Below are 22,029 nucleotides of genomic sequence, written 5' to 3'. Positions count from 1 at the left end.
TCACAATAAGCTAGCAATAACAATAACATATGATTCACAATTTAACATGCTAAATACAAATTCACACAACCATGGTTAACCAATCGTACAAGGGAACGGTACTTGAAAGACCGTCGGAGTTCATAACATCCATTAGTGTTACTTAAACACCGCGTAATCACTAATCCCCCGGGTGATGTCTTAAACACCGCGACTAACTCACCCCCATGACAATGTGGCATCTTGAACACTGCGACGATTCCACATGTCAATCAAAACAATGATTGGTGTCTTGAACACCGCGATAATTCCACTCCCATGACAATGTGGTGTCTTGAACACCGCGACAATACCACATGTCAATCAAAACAACCAGTAGTGTCTTGAATACCGCGACAATACTACTCGTTACTTAGAATGTGTTGTCTTAAACACCGCGACAATACCACATTAACACTATACAAATAAATACATTATATACGTACACGCATAATTATTCCACTCACCTTAATACCAAGATGATGATTATGCACTTCCGAAACTTCAAAGCAAAGTACCTAATACATTAAGTACACATTCAATACACAACTTGTGGAACCAACGACCATACTTACACTTGAGCATTTAATGACCCAATTTGCAATAAATAGCTCAACTACACCAAAACCGCCCATAAATGGCAAAGACTCATATTCAATCACTAAAGCCAGCGATTTATAGTCTACTAAATTTAACTAACACAAACTTAGGGTACTTCATACCCATTTCACCCAAACTAGGTCAACATTACCCATTTGACCCATTTTAACACTTAGACTCACAAATCAAGTCAAACTTAACTCATTAAAAATTCTTTCATCAATTTAAAAGTGTAATAGTGACTAACAACACCATTTGACACTTACAACCTCAATTCACAAGACCAAACCCTAGGTTATAGTCATTTGGGCTTTCCTTACATTAACATAACCCAAGTTCACCCATTTAACCCCCAAATGGGTCTTACAAGCCTCTAATGGCCAAACCCTAGCCATAAATTAACTAAAACTCAAAATACGGAGTTAAGACTTACCAACACTATTGGGTCATAGCTAAGAACAAGTAGAACAACTTTACTTCTTGCTCCAAAGATCGATTCACCATTCTTCACTCTCGAATCTTACTTTTAATTTAAATGGGTTTTATGTTTTGAGAGTAAATAGAAGAAGAAAAGAGAAAAGAAATTGAATAAATGAGATAAGTGGTTGAGGTTTAAAGCTCCAATCAGATCCATACGCGAAAAGATGAAAATACCCTTGGACCACCCCTTTTTAAATAGGAAAAACGGGTCAGATCTGCAGCTTTGTCGCGTCGCGACCTCAATTGTCGCGGTGCGGCAATACACTGGATTTTTGAGCTGTCTTAAACCACTCCTGACTTTGATTTGCTTTATTTTTCGTGGCGCGCCCAAAATCTCCGCGGCGCGGCATTGGCCTGTAACTGGCCATTTTGACAACTTAATACAACTATCAATTTATTCAACTTGTACACCTCGTTCACGCTTCCAACATACGTTTAAACTTCGGCTTTAAGTCTCACATGACTTAACACTATCAAAACCCATGCATATACTTATACGTGCATACATTCTCAAACATATACATAAGAATATATCTCGTATACATCGAGTTAACACTTTATATCATTTAATCACATAAGCAAGCGAAATATAAACGTTCTAACGATTAAATAAGTACCTTAAGACACATATGAAGAAAACGAGATGTTACATCATTGGTTTGAAAACTGAGACGATTCATCGAATAAAGATGTTATACGTAGGAACTTACTAACACATAGTCACACTTTTTCATTTAATAAATAATATAGGAATGTTATTTAATTCATATATAATCAAGTCACAAAAAATGATATGGTAAGGATACCAGTTAACGAAAGTTAAATACTTGACAAAGAAAATAACGGAAAAAGTAAGGTTGTCACAATTACACCTATTGATTGGAAATATACCTGGTCATAGTATTCACCACCTCTATCTGTACGCAATGTTTTAATTGATTCAATCTGTTGCAAATCTACTTATGTTTTATAGATTTTAAATTTGTCTAAAGCTTCATCTTTAGCATGCAAAAGATATAAATAGAAAAACCTGGACACTTCATCTATAAATGTGATCATATACTTCTTGTTACCCAATGAAGGAGTAGCATGGAAGTCACCTTTATCACTATGAATTAGCTCTAGTGGCATGGATTTTCGGTTTATTTCTTTGAAAGGTTGTCTAATAATTTTAGTCAACACACAAGTTTTGCATTTTTTTCAAATTTAGATCAAAACTTGGTATTAAATCTTCTTTGGACATTTCATGTAATCTTTTATAATGTGCATGTCCTAAACGTGCATGCCACAAACCAGAATCAATAGAACAAGAACTAAGTATACAAGTAGAATTCCATGGCATTCGGAACATTCTTGAGATTTAACATAAACATGTCATTGTTATAATAATCAAAACCGATAAACACACCACATTTAGACAAAATATATTCAAAAACTTGTTTGTACCCACATGTATCCAATATAGGGTTAGAGATAAGATTCTTCCTTAAATTAGGTACAAATAATACATGTTCAACAGTAGTTGTTTTTTCCAGAGTTAAATTCCAACACAACACTAGCATAACCTAGAACATTTGCTACAAATTGGTTGCCCATATGAAGTACATCATCATCCGGTACAAAAGCCTTGAACCGATGATGATCCTTTCCCAACACTATCACTACCATCACCGTCATCCATTCATTCTCCTCATGATCATCCACCCATAATAAATAACATTCCAACGATCCTAAAATTCACTATACATGAATGAAAACTCAGAATACGAGATCGCCTCAAAAGAAGATTCTCGAAGATAGTACCCACAAGCATTGTGGCAGAAACTTGAAAGTCTAATTATTTATTAGGATAATTCTACAGATACGTTTCGATTCTATGGTCTTTATAAACGAACGACCTTAGGTCATACTTCCCTTACTCACCCATAGGAAGGAGTAGTAGATTTAGGCCCCGCATATTATAAATTTAAAACCATACCCTCCTATTAATATCTGAAATAGACGGCCGGTGACCTGACGAGACCGCCACGAAATAAACTGTCCATTTTAGTCATATCAGTACTGCTGTAAATTATGGTGTTGGAAAATCTAGTGGTGGAGGTTCATCATCTGTGGTTCGGGTAACCACAAGAGGAGTACTCTCCAAATCAACAATTCTGTCTCGAGCTTCCTTTAACTGACTTTCTGTCTGCTGAATATATTCTTGTTGGTCACTATCTGAATCTTCATCCTCGGTAGGAGCTCTGAAGATTTCGGGGGTAGGAGGAGCAGAAACATTATGTCTGTCAGTCATCTTTTCAACCTGTACTGCACAACATCTCACCAGAGCTTAGTGAATAAACTGGTAGTACCCAAAGTCTAACACACATACCTATTACATTCACTTAAGCCGTCCCAAAAGATATGTTTGATACTTCATGCTCAAGGTTTGGGAATACGGAATCCATGTGTATGTACTGCCACAACATACACTCTAATACCAACTTGTAACACCATACTTTTTTGTTTTGTTTTAAACACATCGGAAACATAGTATATTAATATTTACAAACCATATATTAGTAATTGTTTAAACAATAGTTATTACAGTCATCCAGGTGTTACGTTAACCAGAAGGCTTTATATATATATATATATATATATATATATATATATATATATATATATATATATATATATATATATATATATATATATATATATATATATATATATATATATAGGTATCAAAATACAGACATAAGAGTTATGCGTTTCAAACATATCATACCCCATACCCGGCATAAACATCCTAACCTGCAAGAGAGGAATTGTAGGGGATTAGCACACAGCTAAGTGAATGAAACATCCTAACAATTATAGGCATCTAGCATCAAGCTAAGTATAATTGCATAACACGACAATTAAACAACAAATACAGTAACAAAAGGACTGACGACTTGCGGGCCATTAAATACTAGCTGATCGGGGGCTAGAGTTTACCGATAGTTCCTGTTACTGGCTCCTTCGTATAGTAATCCGGACGCGAGGGATGCATCATTCAAAGTATACTACACGAGTAGTAACACTTGAACCCAACCTCACTATTCAAGGTTGACCTCCTGCCCAGCTTCACTATTTAAAGCCGGTTGTCAACTTCACTATTCAAAGTAGTACATAATCATCACAAACAACATAGTACATCATATACTATCAATATCAGGCCAAACATAGCAGCACAACATTAGCATAACCCGCTACTACATACCTATAGAAGTTAAGATAGTCCCACTCACCTGATATCATGCACTCAGAAATCTAATATTATCGAGCCTTTTCCTTTGCTTTATCACCTGAGAATAGCATATCTCGAGTTAGTTCGCGTTTCCAAATTATGTTTTATCACAACAATGATGTAAAACATTTCAATACATCATAACCATAAAATCGGCTAAGTCTGAAAGGTCATCCGCACGAGTGACCACCACTCGCACGAGTGGGTCACTTCAACCGCACGGGTGACATATGACTCGTGCGTGTGAACCACACTTAAACACACCACACAACACGTAGTGACTCGTACGGTCAAATAATTGACTCGTACGATTAACCATCTCACTCGTACGAGTGAGATGTCAATCGTACGGTTCATTACTCACAAACAAAGGTTCAATAATAAAATCTTGTTTGTACGAGTGACAACCTACAATACACAGTTGGCCAACTCACTAGCACGAGTGAGGGTCAACCGTACGAATGGTCACCACAATGGCTAGTTTATTCACATAGGGTGAGCTCTCTTCCGTCTAACACACAGATATTTACCAGTTATCTAAAACACAATGTACCTCATTATGCGGCCCTAACGAGGTCCAATTCACATAACGAAACATGTTCTGTGACCCTTGTCACAAAACGCACACAATTGAACAATCAAATAATTATAAGCACATAATTATTAAAATCACTAATATTAATAAATTAATATTAACCAATGGTAAAAAGGTCATTTACCGCTAGGCTTGAATCGGGGTCATTACAATAAATGTATAATATTTGTCGAAGATATAAAATAATTTATTAAATGTACTATTAAACGTAGATAATGAAAAATTAAATATGGAATTTGTATGTTTATTTTGTTAGATATACATGTTTTATTGTAATATATCTTAGTTATTTCATTATAAAATTGAAATAAAAATATAAATTTAACGGTAAATGCATTTTAATATATATGTAAGCATAAATCTATATTTATGTATTTGTATACGTATTTCAGGTTTTAATAGATATATTCATGTCACTATTCATATCGATATTTATTTATTTAGATTCATTCATATTCATATTTATTTAAATTCATCATCGAATGGATATCCGTCTTATATGGGTTACACAGCGTTAGTCAGACCACTCTGAACCATGACGGTCCGTCATGGGATCACTGACTGCCACATCAGCGCCACATCTGCACTTACTTCCCATCTCCAACCAACCACTAACTGCTAACATCCATGAAGTACCCATCACTTGGTGTCACCTCTATTTTTTATATTAAACTTATATATTATTAACTTATATATAACATTTAAAATCCTAAAAATTAAAATTTTATTAATAAAAAAACTATTACAAATTCTTAAAAATAAAAAAAAAACCATTACAATTTTCTAAAAAACCATTACAAATTCCTAAAAAAAATTTTACAAATTCCTAAAAAAAAAACCATTACAAATTCCTAAAATAAAAAAAACATTATAAACAATAAACACTAATTTTGATTCGTAAACTTGCTCGAATACTTCTTCGTTATGTCACACCTACCTCGCATCAACAAGTCGTATTGGTCGGGTGGAATGTCGGAAGACACCAGTGTAGCTAGAAGCTTCAAACTCTCCAACATCACATGAGTGTCGATTTGCTCCTCCAACTTTCTCGTTCGTTTTTCAGCTTCCTCCCTGATCACCCTAATGGTTTCACGTGTAGCATTTGCAGTTTCATAAACCACGGCTCTAGCATCCTCCGAAGAACAATGAGATGCCGCATCCGACGAACAAGAACTCTTTTGACTCTTTGCACGACTCGGTGGACGGCGGATTAATGGACCTCGAAATAAATTCTCCAAATTGATTGTCGGGCTATTAGTCGAAGTCGGTGTCTGATCGGCATCTCCTAAATTGACAGGGTCAGGCTCGGTTGCACGACGTTTGGCGGTCACCACAGTTTCATACACTTGAAATTGGGGGCAATCTCTAACAACCTCCACGCTTCTTCGTACGCGAAGGCTTTCTTTTGTTGCTCACGAAACGCCTTCTTAACTGACACCATAATATCGTTGTCGTTGGCTCCACTAGGTCAATGCTTAACAAGTTTTTCATAAAGTGCGATAAATAGCTTGATATCTTTGGCCATCTTGGTCCACTTGCTCGATATTTGATCCATACGCCTTTGTTCCCGTACTTTAGAGTTGTAATCATGTCGAACGGTCCCCCAAAATGAACTATGTGTTTGGGAGTTTCCAATACTGGGATTTAGAGTAGTGTGCATCCAACACTCCGCCAAAATCCTACTTTCCTAGTCCGACCACATAACCTTTGCCCTTTTCCCTTTTTTGGAGGCAGCAGTTTCTTGTGTTTCTTCGACCTGCTCAATTTCGAGTTGTGTTTCTTGCACTTCCTCGGATTCGTCTTCTTCAAGTGATGTGTCAAACGTTGGTATGTAAGGGCTTTGAGATTGGTTGTTTTGAGGTGTATGTGGTTGGTTATGTTGACTTGTTTGTGGTTGGTTATATTGAGATGTTTGATAGTGGGGATTAGTTAGGTAATGAGGTATGAAAAATGGATTCACGGCCCAATTATTTAGTTGATGATATTGGGAGTATTGCATATTCATGTGAGATTGATGAACTGTGTTTTGATGAGTTTGATGAAGAGTGCTTTGAAGGACCGACTGCCACATGTCTTCATCAACGAGATGAAGTTGTTGTTGTTGTGTTATTGTTGTTTTTGATTTTTTTGCTTGAAGACATGTTGAGGTTGATGGAGATTAAAGTGAAGATGGAGGTGATAGAAGTAGATGAGAATGGGTGTTGAATGTTGGTGAAAATGAGATAGATGTATGTGTATAAATGAGATAGATGTATGTGTTAAATAAGATTGTAGTTGTGAAAAAAAAAAAAAGTGGTCAGTAGCCTTTGCAAAAAAAAAAAAAAAAAAAAAAAAACCAACAAAAAAAAAAAAAAAAAAAAAAAACCAACGAAGCAGTGCTTCAGTGGTACCCGTCGCTTATGATCCCTGGGCCCGCAGGAGGGCCTTATTGAATACTGAAAGGTGCAGGTTCGAATCTCGGCTTGCAACTTCCTGTTGGGTATTAGGGGGAGGTGTCTTACACGGCTTACTTAGCCCTTACGGGGTGGGCGGTATGGGTGACATAGTCACACGGAGTCAGGGTTTCTCCGCCAGAATAAACCTTTTGAAAAAAGAGAAAAAAAAAAAAACAAAAAAAGTCGTTTCTCTGTATTTACTGTGTGATGGACATTGTCAAACCCAAACAAATTAAACGGCGATCGATCAAGGACGGTGGACAGCGAGTTTGCTAGTATCAGCACCCTTATGGGCGGGATCAAGGGCGGTCCGATACTAGTGATCTCATTGACTCATTGAGTCATTTCCATCCCTACCCACTCTTTTTCATTTCCCTTCCATATATACTCCGTAACTCCGTAATACATTAAATCAAAGTCACCCTAAATATAATCCAATAATCCGTATTATCCGTATTATACTCTACTCATCCAACTACATGAAGGCTGAATCTACTTCTAAATTTCCAATCTCCAAAAATTCATCAAAACGATTTCTGTTTGACAAACGCTACGGTTACGTGTAAGTCTCTCTCTCTCTCTCTCTCTCAATCAATTTACTGTTTTTCAGTATCATACGAGGATTACAACAATTGCTGTTAATCTGCCAAAAATTTTCATTGCAGTTATGATGAATGGAGACAACCTTCAGAAGTTGCCCTAGCTCATGGCCGTGGAATGTAATTAAATTTCCCCCTCCCATTTTTCTATTATCTAATACTTTAGTTTAAGTTTATTATAGTGTTAACCCTAATTTGAATCAATCAGTGTTGACGATTTTGAAGAATTTGAATTTAAGAGTATTAAAATTAAATTATGGGCGTTCTTAATCAATATTAAGTTGTGTGTTTGTGTGTAGGTTTTGCATTGTGCCTCTAGGGAAAGCTTTGTTCACAATGGTTTCCGAATCGGTATGATTGTCAATTTTCTTATATTTAGTTTAATTTTAAGTATAGTTCTTGTGTGAGATTCTTAATCTTAATAATGTTTAATTTGAGCTTCTGAATTATGTGTTTGTTAGTTCTTATGTACGAATAAATTGCATTTTTATAAAATCCTCATGAAGGCGTGCATATTGTTTGTTTATGTTTTTTTTTTTTTTTTTTTTTAAAAGCAAGATAATTTTATTGATAAGGAAATGATACAAAGAGGATTACAACATGAGTAACACTAATTTGAGCGAAACTCGAGGACCTATACTAGATATAAAGTAAGAAACTAACAAGATGTAGAATACCCTAATTTCGGAGCAGTATTATCAAACTTAACATCAATCACCATTACCCTCATCATCTACTAATACACAAAAAAGATTGTTTGTTTCAATTCTATCTTTGGAATATGTCTTATTATTACCTTCACCATCAATGCCCTTACCTTTATCTCTTTTCCTTAAAACATTATGATTTCGACTTTTCTGGGAGTCCACATTCCAATCTGTTTCCTCCACAGCAATATTTTCTTTAATACCATAATTATTCTTAACTGCATTTTGCTTGATACCTTTTGCTTCTGTTGACTGCCATTGATTTTTATTATTATCAAAATTCAACTTATGAAATACCCTTCCTTTCTTACCAACAACTTTAGAGTCGTCCTCAACACACTTTTAAATCAACTGTTTCACCATCATTGTTGATTTTCAAAGCGTCTTTTAACACTTGTGCAGATACTTCATCTTCTGTTTTAGGCCTAATTTTACAAGTATTAAAAGAGTGCCCAAACACTTTGCAATGAGTGCATAAAGGCGGTTTCCATTGATAAGTCACCTCAAGTTTACCCACTTTGGCTGGAAAAGAACCAATCACAGGATAGGAAAATTCGACAAAGCTAGGAAGGTCATCAGCTGCATTGACTTCAGTCAAAACTCTAGCAAAACCTAGTCTTCCACTTTTACTCAAACATCTCTCTGAAGTAACTTTGTCCATCAACATAGGCCTACCAATACCACTAACAAGTTTACCTATACTTCTGCCACTCCATAGTTCAATGGGTATATTGTGAATGCAAATCCAAATTGGAACTTTTTCTGGTTCAATTTTTTCAAGCCAAACCCCAGGTTCCCACTGATTCGCGAAAAAAGGAACATTATTAACTAACCATGGACCACTCTCAAGAACCTCCTTCATACCTTTTTCATTTTTAAATTTGCATAAATAAAATCCTGCAGCTGTTTTGACGATTTCTTTAAGGTCATACCTCCGCCACATTCTCCTTAGATGGGCATTAACAACCCTATAATCCATAGAAGTTCCAATAAAATACCCATATAATTGAAGAGAAAATGCACTACCGCCCTTCTTAACCTCCTCAGCGGAGAAAACTACTCTCTTTTGACCATTAGACATTAAAACAGGAGGAATGAACTTCATTTTTAATTTTTCTTCATCTTTGTTTTGTTTTAAGAAGTCGGCAAAAGTGATGTTTGGATTTACCCATGCTCTTGGGGTTTTAGTATTTGTATTGCCTTGCCCATCACTAGTCTCTACCCCTTCCATTGTTGTAGATTTAATCCCAGAAACAACATAATCTTTATCACCACTATTATTATCCTGCATATTCATTAATGTTACATTGCCACCCAATGTAAATTGGGAGAAATCATCAGGAACAACAATTGACTCTCTAAAACCATCATTCTTAAATAACTTAACAGCATTCTCAGCAGCAGCCACTAGGTTTACATTAACCTCATTATAACTACCATCTTTTGAACTCTTAAAGAATACAACAGGACTAGCAGAAACAGTCGGTTTAGCAACAGCAATTGTTTCACCAATAGATTTAGCAATAATATCATCGTTACTAACTACAATATCATCAATAGAATGATCAGTTACAGCAGAATTCTTACCATACCCACCTTTCTTCCTGTTACCCTTGCGTTTTTTAATTACTTCAGGGAGAATTTTTTCATTAGCAGGAATAGAAGAATCACCAGCATAAGGAACAAATTGAGCACTCTTCTTTTCTTTAGACGGACCATCCCCAACATCAATCAGCTGGTTCGCTTTACCCTTCCTCTTTCTAGAACTATAGGTTTTCAGAACCATCCCCTCTGAATCACGATTATCCTTCCCAGGTTGTTCAATTGGCACATCTCCCTTGTTCTTATTTGGCTGATCAACTTCATCTACCATCAGATTGGAACGTACGACATCATCCATAATCTGAGATGAACGTTCCCCATCAGAATCAGATGAAGACACTTCTCCACTTTTAGAAGCCGCATCCGCTGTTCCACGACTAACCGATCGGTTTCGCAAAACCCCAGTAGCAGTCGCCGTTATATCTTGGTACTTTTTCTTCTTCTTGGACACCATGATACACGATTACTCTTAAAGATAAAAATTATACTGTACCTTAAGTGAATGAAGATTGTAACTTCGTAAGTGATCCTGAACAGCAAATTCAAATCGCCTTCTTGAAATATCACAGTTGAAGAACCCTAAACTCGAACAGCAGTGTCTTGATTTACTCCCAAAATTAAAGATCGGATGAATTCAATTCTTCAACTAAAAAACCCTAAAATCGCGAAACCCCTAAATTTTGGAAGAACTCAAACCGATTGATTTACCTGGAATCCATTCAAATCAGATTGAGGTTTTGCATAAACCCTAGCTAAATCGAAACAGCAACGAGATCCACAAGTGAAGTGAGTAAGTGATGAATCGTGCAATTAAGACTTCAAAGTGTATGATGTTTCCCTGTTGTGCAGGATACAGCAAAGAATAACACAAGTAAGGATGGCCGATTCAGTATATTGATTGTTTGTTTATGTTGAAGCTATGTTTTCTTTAAATCAAGGTTGTAAAAGTCGCTAGTTGGGATTATTCGGTTGGGAGTTGGGACTCAGGACCTTGTATAATTGGCCAAATAAGAGACTAGTTGATCAGGGGCGGAACATAAGGTAACCAAAAGGGGGTATCCACCCCACCTGGATTTGAAAAAAAAAAAAAAAAAAATTTCACACAAAAAAAAATTTGTTACTAAAACATAAGGTTTTTTTTGTCTTCACCCCTTGTCACTAGTTTCACCCCCGCTTTGTTGGGTTTAAGTTCCGCCACTGTCGTTGGTAATAGTTGGAAATTGACCAACATTGACTTTATTTGACGGACTTTGAAGTATTTTGGTCAAATAAATCCAACTTTGAAGTAATAAATCCAATTTTGGCCGACTAAATCGGACTTTTTACAACTTTGATTGAATAAATCGACAAAGTCGGAGACTAGTTAGATCACTTCAAAATCCCTATGGAGCCACCCAGTCAATAAGCGTATAAAATCTATGGTGATTAGTGAATTTGTTAATCTACAACAACTATGAACAAAAAGCAAGGTTAGTTTGCTCAAGTTACTTGAAGTACCTTACTAAATGGTCTCACATGAATCAATTAGAGAAAATCATGGTTGGATTATAAGGAGATTAGAAGTTGTGATTGTCCAACAGTTGGATTTTTTTTTTTTCTAAACATGTAGATTGTTATCACAGTTGAGGCTTGACGGGTTCAGATAAAATCATGGTTGGATTATAAGGCGATTAGTTATATCTAATGATAGACATAAGTCGCATACTCACGTAGCTCTATATATAGGATGCTAGTAGTGTTATAAAACTCTGAATTACTTGGGGTGTAATTGACGATTACTTGATTTTGGAGAGGTCTGATCCATCAAAGTCGGTTAACCCTAGGTCACTGGGGATTACTCTGCGATTATATTGGATTACTCAAGTCAACATCCGATTAATCGGTCACCAGTTGGGACTTTTTAGGTAGTAATTGGCAATGATTTTGACTGATTTTCTGAGTAATTATGCGTTTTAGCCTAGTAATCCCAAGTTTTTGTCTGCTAATCTCTGATGACCGAGGGTTGACCGAGTTTTAAACAAGTACTCGGCCTGAACTTTTAACCGAGTACTTGGATAGTTTTTCCAAGTGTGGCAATCTTGATCGGTCACCATAAATTGAGGATTATTATAGATTACTCGGGATTAATTGGTCAAAGTCAAACTTAGTCAACATTCGGATTACACACAACTTGTTGGGACTTTTTAGAGATTTCATGTGATTTTAAGGATGATGAAGCTTAAAATTTGCATATATTTAAATTTTAATAACATACTTGCTATCTAGTATATTATAATGTCTTTCACTAAATAAACGTTTGATAAATATTGATCTTTGATACATGCATGAAAGGCAATGATGATCTTAATTAAGTTAAACGAGAGCAACCACTCACAAATTGTTATCGATCTGTTGTCACTTTCATTAAAAGTCATTCGTTTCATTTGATGAAATCATATGCACATTATGTTTCTATTTCACTCTTTGTTTACAAGGCAAGTTCTGTGTACAGGTGAACCGTGCAGCAAGGCGAACCATCGAAGTTCTTGAGCAACCAGATCAGCTCTCACCTCAAACACTTGAAGCTAGTCTCAACAACCAATTTAACCAAGTGATTGTTTCTATCAAAAATACACATTCTGATATCTTTAAGCTCAACGGGATTTCACGTTCAGCTACCGAAAATTATGAATAGCGCGCATATTTTCTCAGATACATATATTCTATACATCTTTGGTTACAACAATGTTATGTCTGCGATTATTATTTCTGAATCTATAGGTTGATTATTATTTGGACTACTTCAATATATGATTTTCAATATATGCTTGTGCTACTTGGATAATGCTTAAAATGTCATAATCTAGTAATTTTAAAAGACAATGAATCATTAACACACATAGGTTTGCTTAAGTCTAAAATTAAGTTTATGAATAAGTTTAAACTTGATTTAACTTGATGTCTTACAACATGCTTAATTGATATTACTTGTTTAAATTGTCAAGACATCATTAACATACTGAATTAATTACAAATAAGTTCAAATATGAATACGGGCATGCTTAGTATTTAAAGTGGGTTGTTGTCATCAATGATATGTTGACCAACCAGTAGGGATTTAGCAAATGTGTTATTTACAAACAAAAGATTATGAAAAAACTGAGATTGCCTCAAATAATTATCATGACTTGTATCCAAGAATGTTAGACTTTTCACCTTGAGAATGACAAGTTACTATCAAGGCAATACATCCAAGGTAAATGAATATTTAATGCATATAGTACTTGTATAAGATGTTGGGTATCTTTTGCAGGTGTTAAATTAAGTAAAGTGTCCAAAGATAAATGTTCAAAGCTGATTCAAACGGCTATACAACGGATATGAGTTTTCGACTGGACCGCGTGCGGTCGACCCACGATCGACCGTGGTCCAAGCCGCAGCAACGATTTTTTTTTTATCTCTCCACATAAATAGCAAGACTTGGAGAACTTTGAAGACTTGGACCTCTTGCATGCTACAACTCAAAATCATCAGAAAATCACAAGAACATAACACTCATACATATCTTTGTGATTAGCAAGAGAAGTTCTATAATCTCATAGATTATAGAAGGGATTGTAAACTTACTTTCAAATTTCTATCTTTGTAAGTTTACATAGTGTTGTAATAATCCTTATAATTGTCTTAGGATTGTCATCACTAGAAAGAGGTGAGTCTTTGTACTTTGTAATTAGAAGCATATGCTAGCTTAGATATCATCTTCTTTAAAGGGAACTAGGGAGTTGATTAATCTCATTGGGGATTAATACTTGTCCAAGGTGAAGACAAGTTGATCTAAGTTAGAGGTAATCTTTCAAAGGGATAGAAGGATTATGTTTGTTGTCTAAGAAGAAGTACAAGACTTGTAAATCGGATCTCCAGCGAATTTGGAGAAAGGTGCTTAGTGAAGCAAAACTCTCGATTAGTGAATCGGGGAGTGGATTAAGGTGGATTAGTTAACATTCACCCGAACCACTATAAATCCTTGTGTTTATGTTCTTTACTTTACATTCCGCATCATTAATTCATTACAAACATAAACACATCACACATTAGTTTGAGTTGATTAAAGTGATCAAAGATTGTTCAAATCTTGTTGATCATCGAAAATGTTTTAAAAATCGTATTAAATAACTATTCACTTCCCTATAATTACTCACATGTTTATTATAATAAATATGAGCATCGTGGCATAAAAACAGACTTATAAATTCATATTAAGTCAATATGCATCTATTGAATATTAACATTGTAAGTGACAAAAATAAATAATTCAAAGATAAAATAATATTTATAAATGAATGTTAACACTTAATGTTAGAATAATAACTTTATGAAGAAAAAATAGTAATAAAATTCATTGTAATCTTATCATTTTTCTAATGAATAATAACATTAAAAAAAAAAAAAAAAAAAAAAAGCTAATTTGAGTGATGAGTAAAAATTATGGCTTTATATAATTGGATGCTATTATTTTTCATATGAATAATAACATCTAGAGAGAAAAAATAGTTAATATTCATCAGGATATTTATTCTTCGTATGAATAATAACATTAAGTAAAAAATAACTTGCAATAAACATTTGAACAATTTGGCTCGAAATTCATCCTTAGTAACTTTTTTAATACATCATTATGATAATAATAAATAAAATAATGCAATGTGTATTTAAAAGCAAATAACACAAATTAAATCATAATCCAATTCATAAGAAATGAAAATTAAACACTAATTAATGTTTGCTCATCATTTATCATTATGATAATAACCAATAAATAATGGAGCATACATCAGACAGTAAATAAAACAAATTAAGAATATAATACATTCATAGTAATCGAATCGAAATTTAAACACTAAATGTAAGATCAGCATGTGTACCCATCTAATGAATGAAAAACAATAATCATTTACGATAATAATAGATAGATAATACGACATACACTTCGGGCGAATATGGATCATCAATCTAGACACCATGTAGAATATGGATCGTTCATTGAGACACCATCCGAAAGAATGACGTTAGCAGATTGTGATCTTCTACGCATATTAATAAGGCTGTGATAATAACTTGAATTCTCATCACCATCTAAAATCCGAAATCCATTTTTATCCACTTCATGCGAGACTTTTGAACGCGATCCATGTCATGAGACATGATAGGAAAAGATATCTCTTTTTCTTTAATAAGCGATAGGTGAAAGTCATGTATTGTTACATATAATTATTCACAGTAACGCGCGATAATCATTTCGCTCGTTTGATAATATTATGGGTATTTTGTAATTTATTGTCATTTTTGGAGTGATACAAATAATAAAATATCATCGTTAGAATTAATGGTCTAGATTTAAAGTAGTACTACGTAGTAATTTCTCTAACAGTAGTGGAGAACAATTTCTTTACATGGGTGTGATGGAATGACTGTCTAGACTTTACATTCCTCCATACTCTATTTTTCATGAGATCGAGTATTGTTGTCGCTGTTGTTGTGTTTAAAGTAGTAGTAATAATTATACCTATATCTAAAAGAGAGAGGGTAATGAATAGTGCTCAAGGGTATTTTTGACTTTTCATTTTTTTTTAACTTAACTAAATTTCATTTGCACAACAAAACTCCCCACACTTTCTCCAAAAAATAAAATCCGCCCCTCATACAGGGGGTAAAGTGTCAAATTACCATTTTCATAAAAAAATTTAAATACACTCCACCCAAATATTCAACGGGTCATATCTTCTCGCTCGCAACGAGTCAAATTTTTTCGACACCATCGTTAAACTCGAAATAATTTTAGGAACACAATGTCACTAGCTATACGCAAAATGGACGCTTTTTAAAAAACGTTAAATATTTGGGGTACGTTTCATACACGTTGATCTTGCGTTAAATTTTTAAAAGTCGACAATTCCATAGCGAAACGCGGAGAAACACATATATTGTTAATTTAAAATAACATTTAAATCTTTCACGGGTTATACCTTTTAGTTCGACTCGAGTTGCGCTTCAACGACATCATCGTTAGCCACGAAATAATTTTACAAACTAAACGCAATAAAATACATTGAAAACCAAACCTCCGGCGCGAAGTGAGGGTTCGTACACTAGTTTCATCTAATGTCTAGTATATGTCAGTTAAGATATTTATCTTAAAAAAATTACGTAATAATTTTTATCATTATATTCTCCCCATTCCAATTTAATGGTCATCTTTTGACTTTATTTTTTTAACTTTGACTTAAATAATCTTTTTTGTGTTATATAATACTTGATGATAGTTATATCAAATGAAATCACATATAAAACACAATTTATTCATATAAATTGTATCAAATATTATAGAACATAAAATAAGTTATTTAAGATTAAAGTTAAAAAAACAAAGTCAAAAACGAGAAAAGATGGAGTATATAAGACAAAAATAAAGATTCTATTTGACAAAAAAGAGAGATAATGAAGAATAAAGATTCTATTTGCCAAAAAAAAAAAAGAGATAGTCGTGATGTACTGTGGTAGTGTGTCAATTACCTAAAAAAAATATTGATATTGACTTTTAGATGAATATTGCAATGTCTGTGATCTTCATCAGCCTTTTTAAGAGAAAGTGTTGACAAATGTCGGTGTGTTAACAACTTCATTATTCAGCCGTCCGATCTTCAACTGCCCCATCTTCGATTGAGATTTGAGATGTCTAATAATGAAATTAGTATGAGTATGATATATATATATATATATATATATATATATATATATATATATATATATATATATATATATATATATATATATATAAGCCCGTGCGTTGCACGTCAACTCAAAAACCGTTCCAAAATCCTATATATAGACATGCATAGATATATATGACAGCCAAGTTATCAATACAGGTTGGATAGATATATATTACAAACATGAAGAGAGAGACGTGTTAGAGTTAAGATTATCAATGTCAAGTTATATGATGGTGCATTTGGATGTTAATTTGATTACAGCCTTCAATTTTTTTCAGTACCTTTAATCAAAACCTTTGATAATCCATTGATAATTGATGGGACCGTTATTTTAGAGCTAGATTGTGATAATAGAGAAGTGTTATATTTTTTAATTAGTTCCTATTAATACGTGTCATTGATTGATATATTTTTTAACATCAATATATTTTTTAATCATTCTAATTAAATTTAATTTTCTTTTCAGTTATTGTTTTTTTATTAACTTGTTATTATAAAAAATTATGAGGATATAACGTGTGTAAATTCCACTACTCATTAATTCCTATTAATACTCTTCTAATGACACCTATGCTAATTTAAACTCTCTTTTATATAAGTATATATATATATATATATATATATATATATATATATATATATATATATATATATATATATATATATATATATATATATATATATATATATTTATATATATATATATATATATATAATAGAGGGATCAAATGAGAACTTTTTTATGTGAGAACTCTGAGAACTCAAAAATACACTGAAATTCGAGCAAAAATGAGAAATTCGAGCAAAAAACTCCATATTCGAGCAAAAAATAGGACACGGACAAGCAAAAAACATGATAGTCGAGCAAAAATGGAGAAAGTCGAACAAAAAAAACAAGGACGAACACAAATTTGATATTCTAACAAAAATTGTGATATTCGAACAAAAATGTGTTCTACATTTTTGAAATTCGAACGCAAAAATGTAGAACACATAGGTAGTCGAACAAAAATTTTGATATTCAAACAAAAATGTGTTCTACAGTTTTTTTCGAATTTTTTTTTTCTCGACTATGAAATTTTTGTTCGTCCGTGTTTTGTATTTTTGCTCGAATTCCCCTTTTTTTCTCGTCTGTATCCATTTTTGCTCGAATTTTAGTGTATTTTGAGTGTTTTTGGAGTTCCTAGAGTTCTCATACTAAAAAAGTTGTAACTGGATCCTCTCCATATATATATATATATATATATATATATATATATATATATATATATATATATATATATATATATATATATATATATCTTTATATTCTTTGATCAGCATATTGTATCAACAACAATGTTTCTCTTCAAGCTTTTGGTGTCTTCTCTTTTATCATTTTTCATTCTATTACTTCTCAAATTAATTTATCGTTCTACGCATTCTTCTCAAGAACACGAAAATCCACCACCATCACCATGGAAACTTCCAATAATCGGAAACTTACACCAACTTTCGGGCAATCAACGTTCCTTGGGTAGATTGGCAAAAAAACATGGTCCACTCATGCTTTTGCATCTAGGAAGTGTACCCGTGCTTATAGCATCTTCTGCCAATGCAGCCCGAGAAATTTTAAAGAACCATGAACCAATGTTTCTAGATAGACTTGCATCCACCAATATACGCAAAATTACATACAATTTCAAGGATGTTACATTTTCTCCTTACGGAGAACATTGGACGCACGCAAAAAGAATTGTTGTCCATCACCTTCTAAGTCACAAAAAAGTTTTGTCATATAAAAAAGTAAGAGAAGAAGAGGTGACACTTGTGATGGACATAATTAAAGAGAGTTGTGGTTCATTAGTTAATTTTAGTGAGTTATTGATTTCGCATACTAATAATGTTTTTTGCAGAGTAGCTTTAGGGAGGAAATTTGAGAGGAAAAAGGTTAAGAGCTTGATAGAACTCTCGGTCGTGATGACCGTTCTTATTAGGTTTGAGGATTATATGCCATGTTTATCTTGGATTGATAAGTTAAGAGGTTTAGATAGTACATTAGAGAATCATCTTAAAAAGATTGATGAGTTTCTTGAGGGTATGATTGAGGAACACTTGCATAAGAGTTATATTGTTGATGAAGAGGAGCGTTTCATTGATGTTTTGCTCGAACATAAAGAAGATGATGACACCACTAGCTTTCATTTTCAAAGAGATGACATCAAAGCTCTTCTTTTGGTAAAAGTTTCTTATAGTGCATACGGTCTTATGATACTAAAAAAATATTTCTAACGATAGCCTTGATGATTGTCGATAAGGTGCCTAAAATTTTGTACGATTCAATAACCGTCACTTCAAATTAAATATATAACCGCAGTGTATATTTGATGATCAATAATCTAGTTTTAGGGGTGTTTCAGATTGTTTTTTCTAGTGATTACTGCTTATTTTTTTTCAAAAAAAATGACGAATCTCAAACACCCTAATCAAAATTGCTAATTTGCTTAGTTTAAAGCAATTTTGGTGCTGTTTGTGTTTGGTATATAAAAAAAGTGTTTCTGTAAATGCATAACTGTTGTTCTTAACTATTTTCTTGTAGGACTCGTTTGTTGCAGGGACGGTTCAACCATTCTCAACACTAGAGTGGGCATTGAGTGAACTATTACGAAATCCTAAAACAATGAAAAAACTACAAGAAGAGATAAGAGAATTTGCTCAAGGTAAACCAAAGGTTATCGAGGAGGACTTAGCGAAATTGGAATATCTAAATGCTGTCTTTAAAGAGACTATGCGACTGCATCCATCACCTCCACTCATTCCTAGAGAATTAACTCGAGATATAAGCTTAATGGGAGAGATAAGACCTGCCATGGAATTAACTCGTATTAAGGTAGGTTGGTTGAAGTGGAGAGCGGCGAAAGGGGTCTTGTGCGACAAGAAGATCCCACTCAAATTAAAAGGGAAATTCTTTAAAGTAGCTATTAGACCTGCCATGTTGTACGGATCAGAATGTTGGCCAATGACGAAGGCCCAAGAGAGAAGGATGGAAGTAGCAGAAATGAGGATGCTTAGGTGGACGTGTGGTAAAACCATGTTAGATAGGATCCCAAATGGTGTGTTTAGGGAAAACCTTGGAGTCTGTAGCATCATCGACAAGCTAAGGGAAGAACGGCTTCGATGGTTTGGGCATGTGATGAGGCGACCTCGTATTGCCCCGGTAAGGAGAGTCGAGGCACTCACGGTCGATGGCGTAAGGAGAAGGGGTAGACCTACACGTAGGTGGATGGATAGACTTAGGCTCGACATGAGGGAGCTTTCGCTGACTGAGGACATGACTTCTGATAGGAGTGCGTGGAGGGCTAGAATTAGAATAGTCGAGTAGGGTTACGTCCTTTTATGTTATTTTTTTATTTTTAATAGTATTTCTCATTAGGTTTCTTACTTTTGCTTTTTTTTGCTTTTTATTACTTTTTTTATTATTATTATTACTTTATTTATTATTATTATTATCTCTATATTATTATTGTTAGTTTTTATTATTATTATTATTTTTATTATTATTATTTTTATTATTACTATTATTTTTATTATTATTATTATTATTATTATTATTATTATTACTATTATTATTATTATTATTACTATTACTATTAGTATTATTTTTATTATTGTTACTACTACTATAATACTCTTGGTATTACTAGTACTGGTACTATTACGACTACTACTATTACTTTTATTATTATTATTTTTATTATTATTATTATTATTATTATTATTATTATTATTATTAGTATTATTATTATTATTATTATTATTATTATTACTATTATTGTATTATGGGTGTGTTAATATTAATTATTAATATTATTTGTGGTATTAATATTATTACTATTGCTTTTAACTATTTTTTACTAACACTAGTACTAGTATTAGTATTTTTATTTTTTAGCCGATTAGAGCCTAAATTGATTTTCAGGGAGACTTTTAAACCCATGAAATTTTGATCCTATCATTTTCATGGCGTCTCAATATATATATATATATATATATATATATATATATATATATATATATATATATATATATATATATATATATATATATTTTTTTTTTTTACTATTTTTATAAATAAATAAAAAAGGCCGGAGGTCCACTCGGAAGCAATCTCTTTATCCGCCGAATAAAGAGAGGGATGACTTTCTCTACTTTTCTGGGTGGAGAAATGACTTGTTTTTATTCTCGGATAAGGGAAGGATTGTCTACATCTCACCTCCCCCATACACCACTCAAGTGGTATTGGGTACTGTTGTTGTTGTATATAAGCTTAATGGGATACGACATCAAATGTGGAACGAAAGTATTTATCAACACATGGGCCATAGGAAGAGATCCTACGTTGTGGGACGAACCAGGGGTATTTAAGCCGGAAAGGTTCTTAAGTAGTCCTATTGATTATTATGGGGCTTACTTTGAGTTGATCCCGTTTGGTTCTGGAAGGAGAATTTGTCCTGGTATTCAGTATTCTAAAGCAATTAATGAGATTACTCTTGCAAATTTGGTTTATAAGTTTGATCTTGCACTGCCTAATGGTGAAAAACCTAAAGATCTGGATATGAGTGAGAGCAGTGGGGCTTTGATCCATAGGAAGAACAATTTATTTCTTGTGCCTACTAGCTCCAGCTTTTAAATAGTGTGTGTCGTACTAAGTTATTATTATATATGTGTATATTTCTAAGTTGATGTTTTATACACTTTACATATTACATATGCTATATAGTTCCAGATTAACCATATCTTATTTGTAAAACAAGTGTACCTCTAAGTTGATGTTCTATTTTATTTATCAAAACAAGTGTACCTCTCTAAGTTGATGTTTTATTTCATTTATCAAAACAAGTGTACTTCTACATAACTTCTTACTCATAACTTAAAACATATCTAATGTACTTCATGTGGAGGTACACTAGTGTTGATTACATAAGATATGA

The 22,029-nt window shown here is 33.4% G+C and overlaps 2 protein-coding genes across 2 annotated transcripts; both read left to right on the top strand.

The window, feature by feature from the left end:
* Positions 1 to 7,807: 7,807 nt before the first annotated feature.
* On the top strand, positions 7,808 to 13,112 carry LOC139869376 (uncharacterized). The gene is made up of 4 exons (XM_071857694.1): positions 7,808 to 7,964; positions 8,068 to 8,121; positions 8,301 to 8,352; positions 12,802 to 13,112. Exons 1-4 carry the CDS (start codon positions 7,882 to 7,884, stop codon positions 12,982 to 12,984), a joined length of 372 nt encoding a protein of 123 aa, XP_071713795.1. The 5' UTR covers positions 7,808 to 7,881; the 3' UTR covers positions 12,985 to 13,112.
* A 5,285-nt stretch (positions 13,113 to 18,397) lies between these two features.
* On the top strand, positions 18,398 to 21,728 carry LOC139868324 (cytochrome P450 Tp4149-like). The gene is made up of 4 exons (XM_071856656.1): positions 18,398 to 19,276; positions 19,638 to 19,928; positions 20,743 to 20,747; positions 21,365 to 21,728. The coding sequence occupies exons 1-4, from the start codon at positions 18,398 to 18,400 to the stop codon at positions 21,726 to 21,728; spliced, it is 1,539 nt and encodes a 512-aa protein (XP_071712757.1).
* Positions 21,729 to 22,029: the final 301 nt, after the last annotated feature.

The sequence above is a fragment of the Rutidosis leptorrhynchoides genome, chromosome 9 (genome assembly GCF_046630445.1).
Source record: "Rutidosis leptorrhynchoides isolate AG116_Rl617_1_P2 chromosome 9, CSIRO_AGI_Rlap_v1, whole genome shotgun sequence".
Classification (NCBI taxonomy): domain Eukaryota; kingdom Viridiplantae; phylum Streptophyta; class Magnoliopsida; order Asterales; family Asteraceae; genus Rutidosis; species Rutidosis leptorrhynchoides.
The sequence above is the reverse complement of the archived record's forward strand: the minus strand, read 5'-3'. Positions and strand labels throughout refer to the sequence as shown.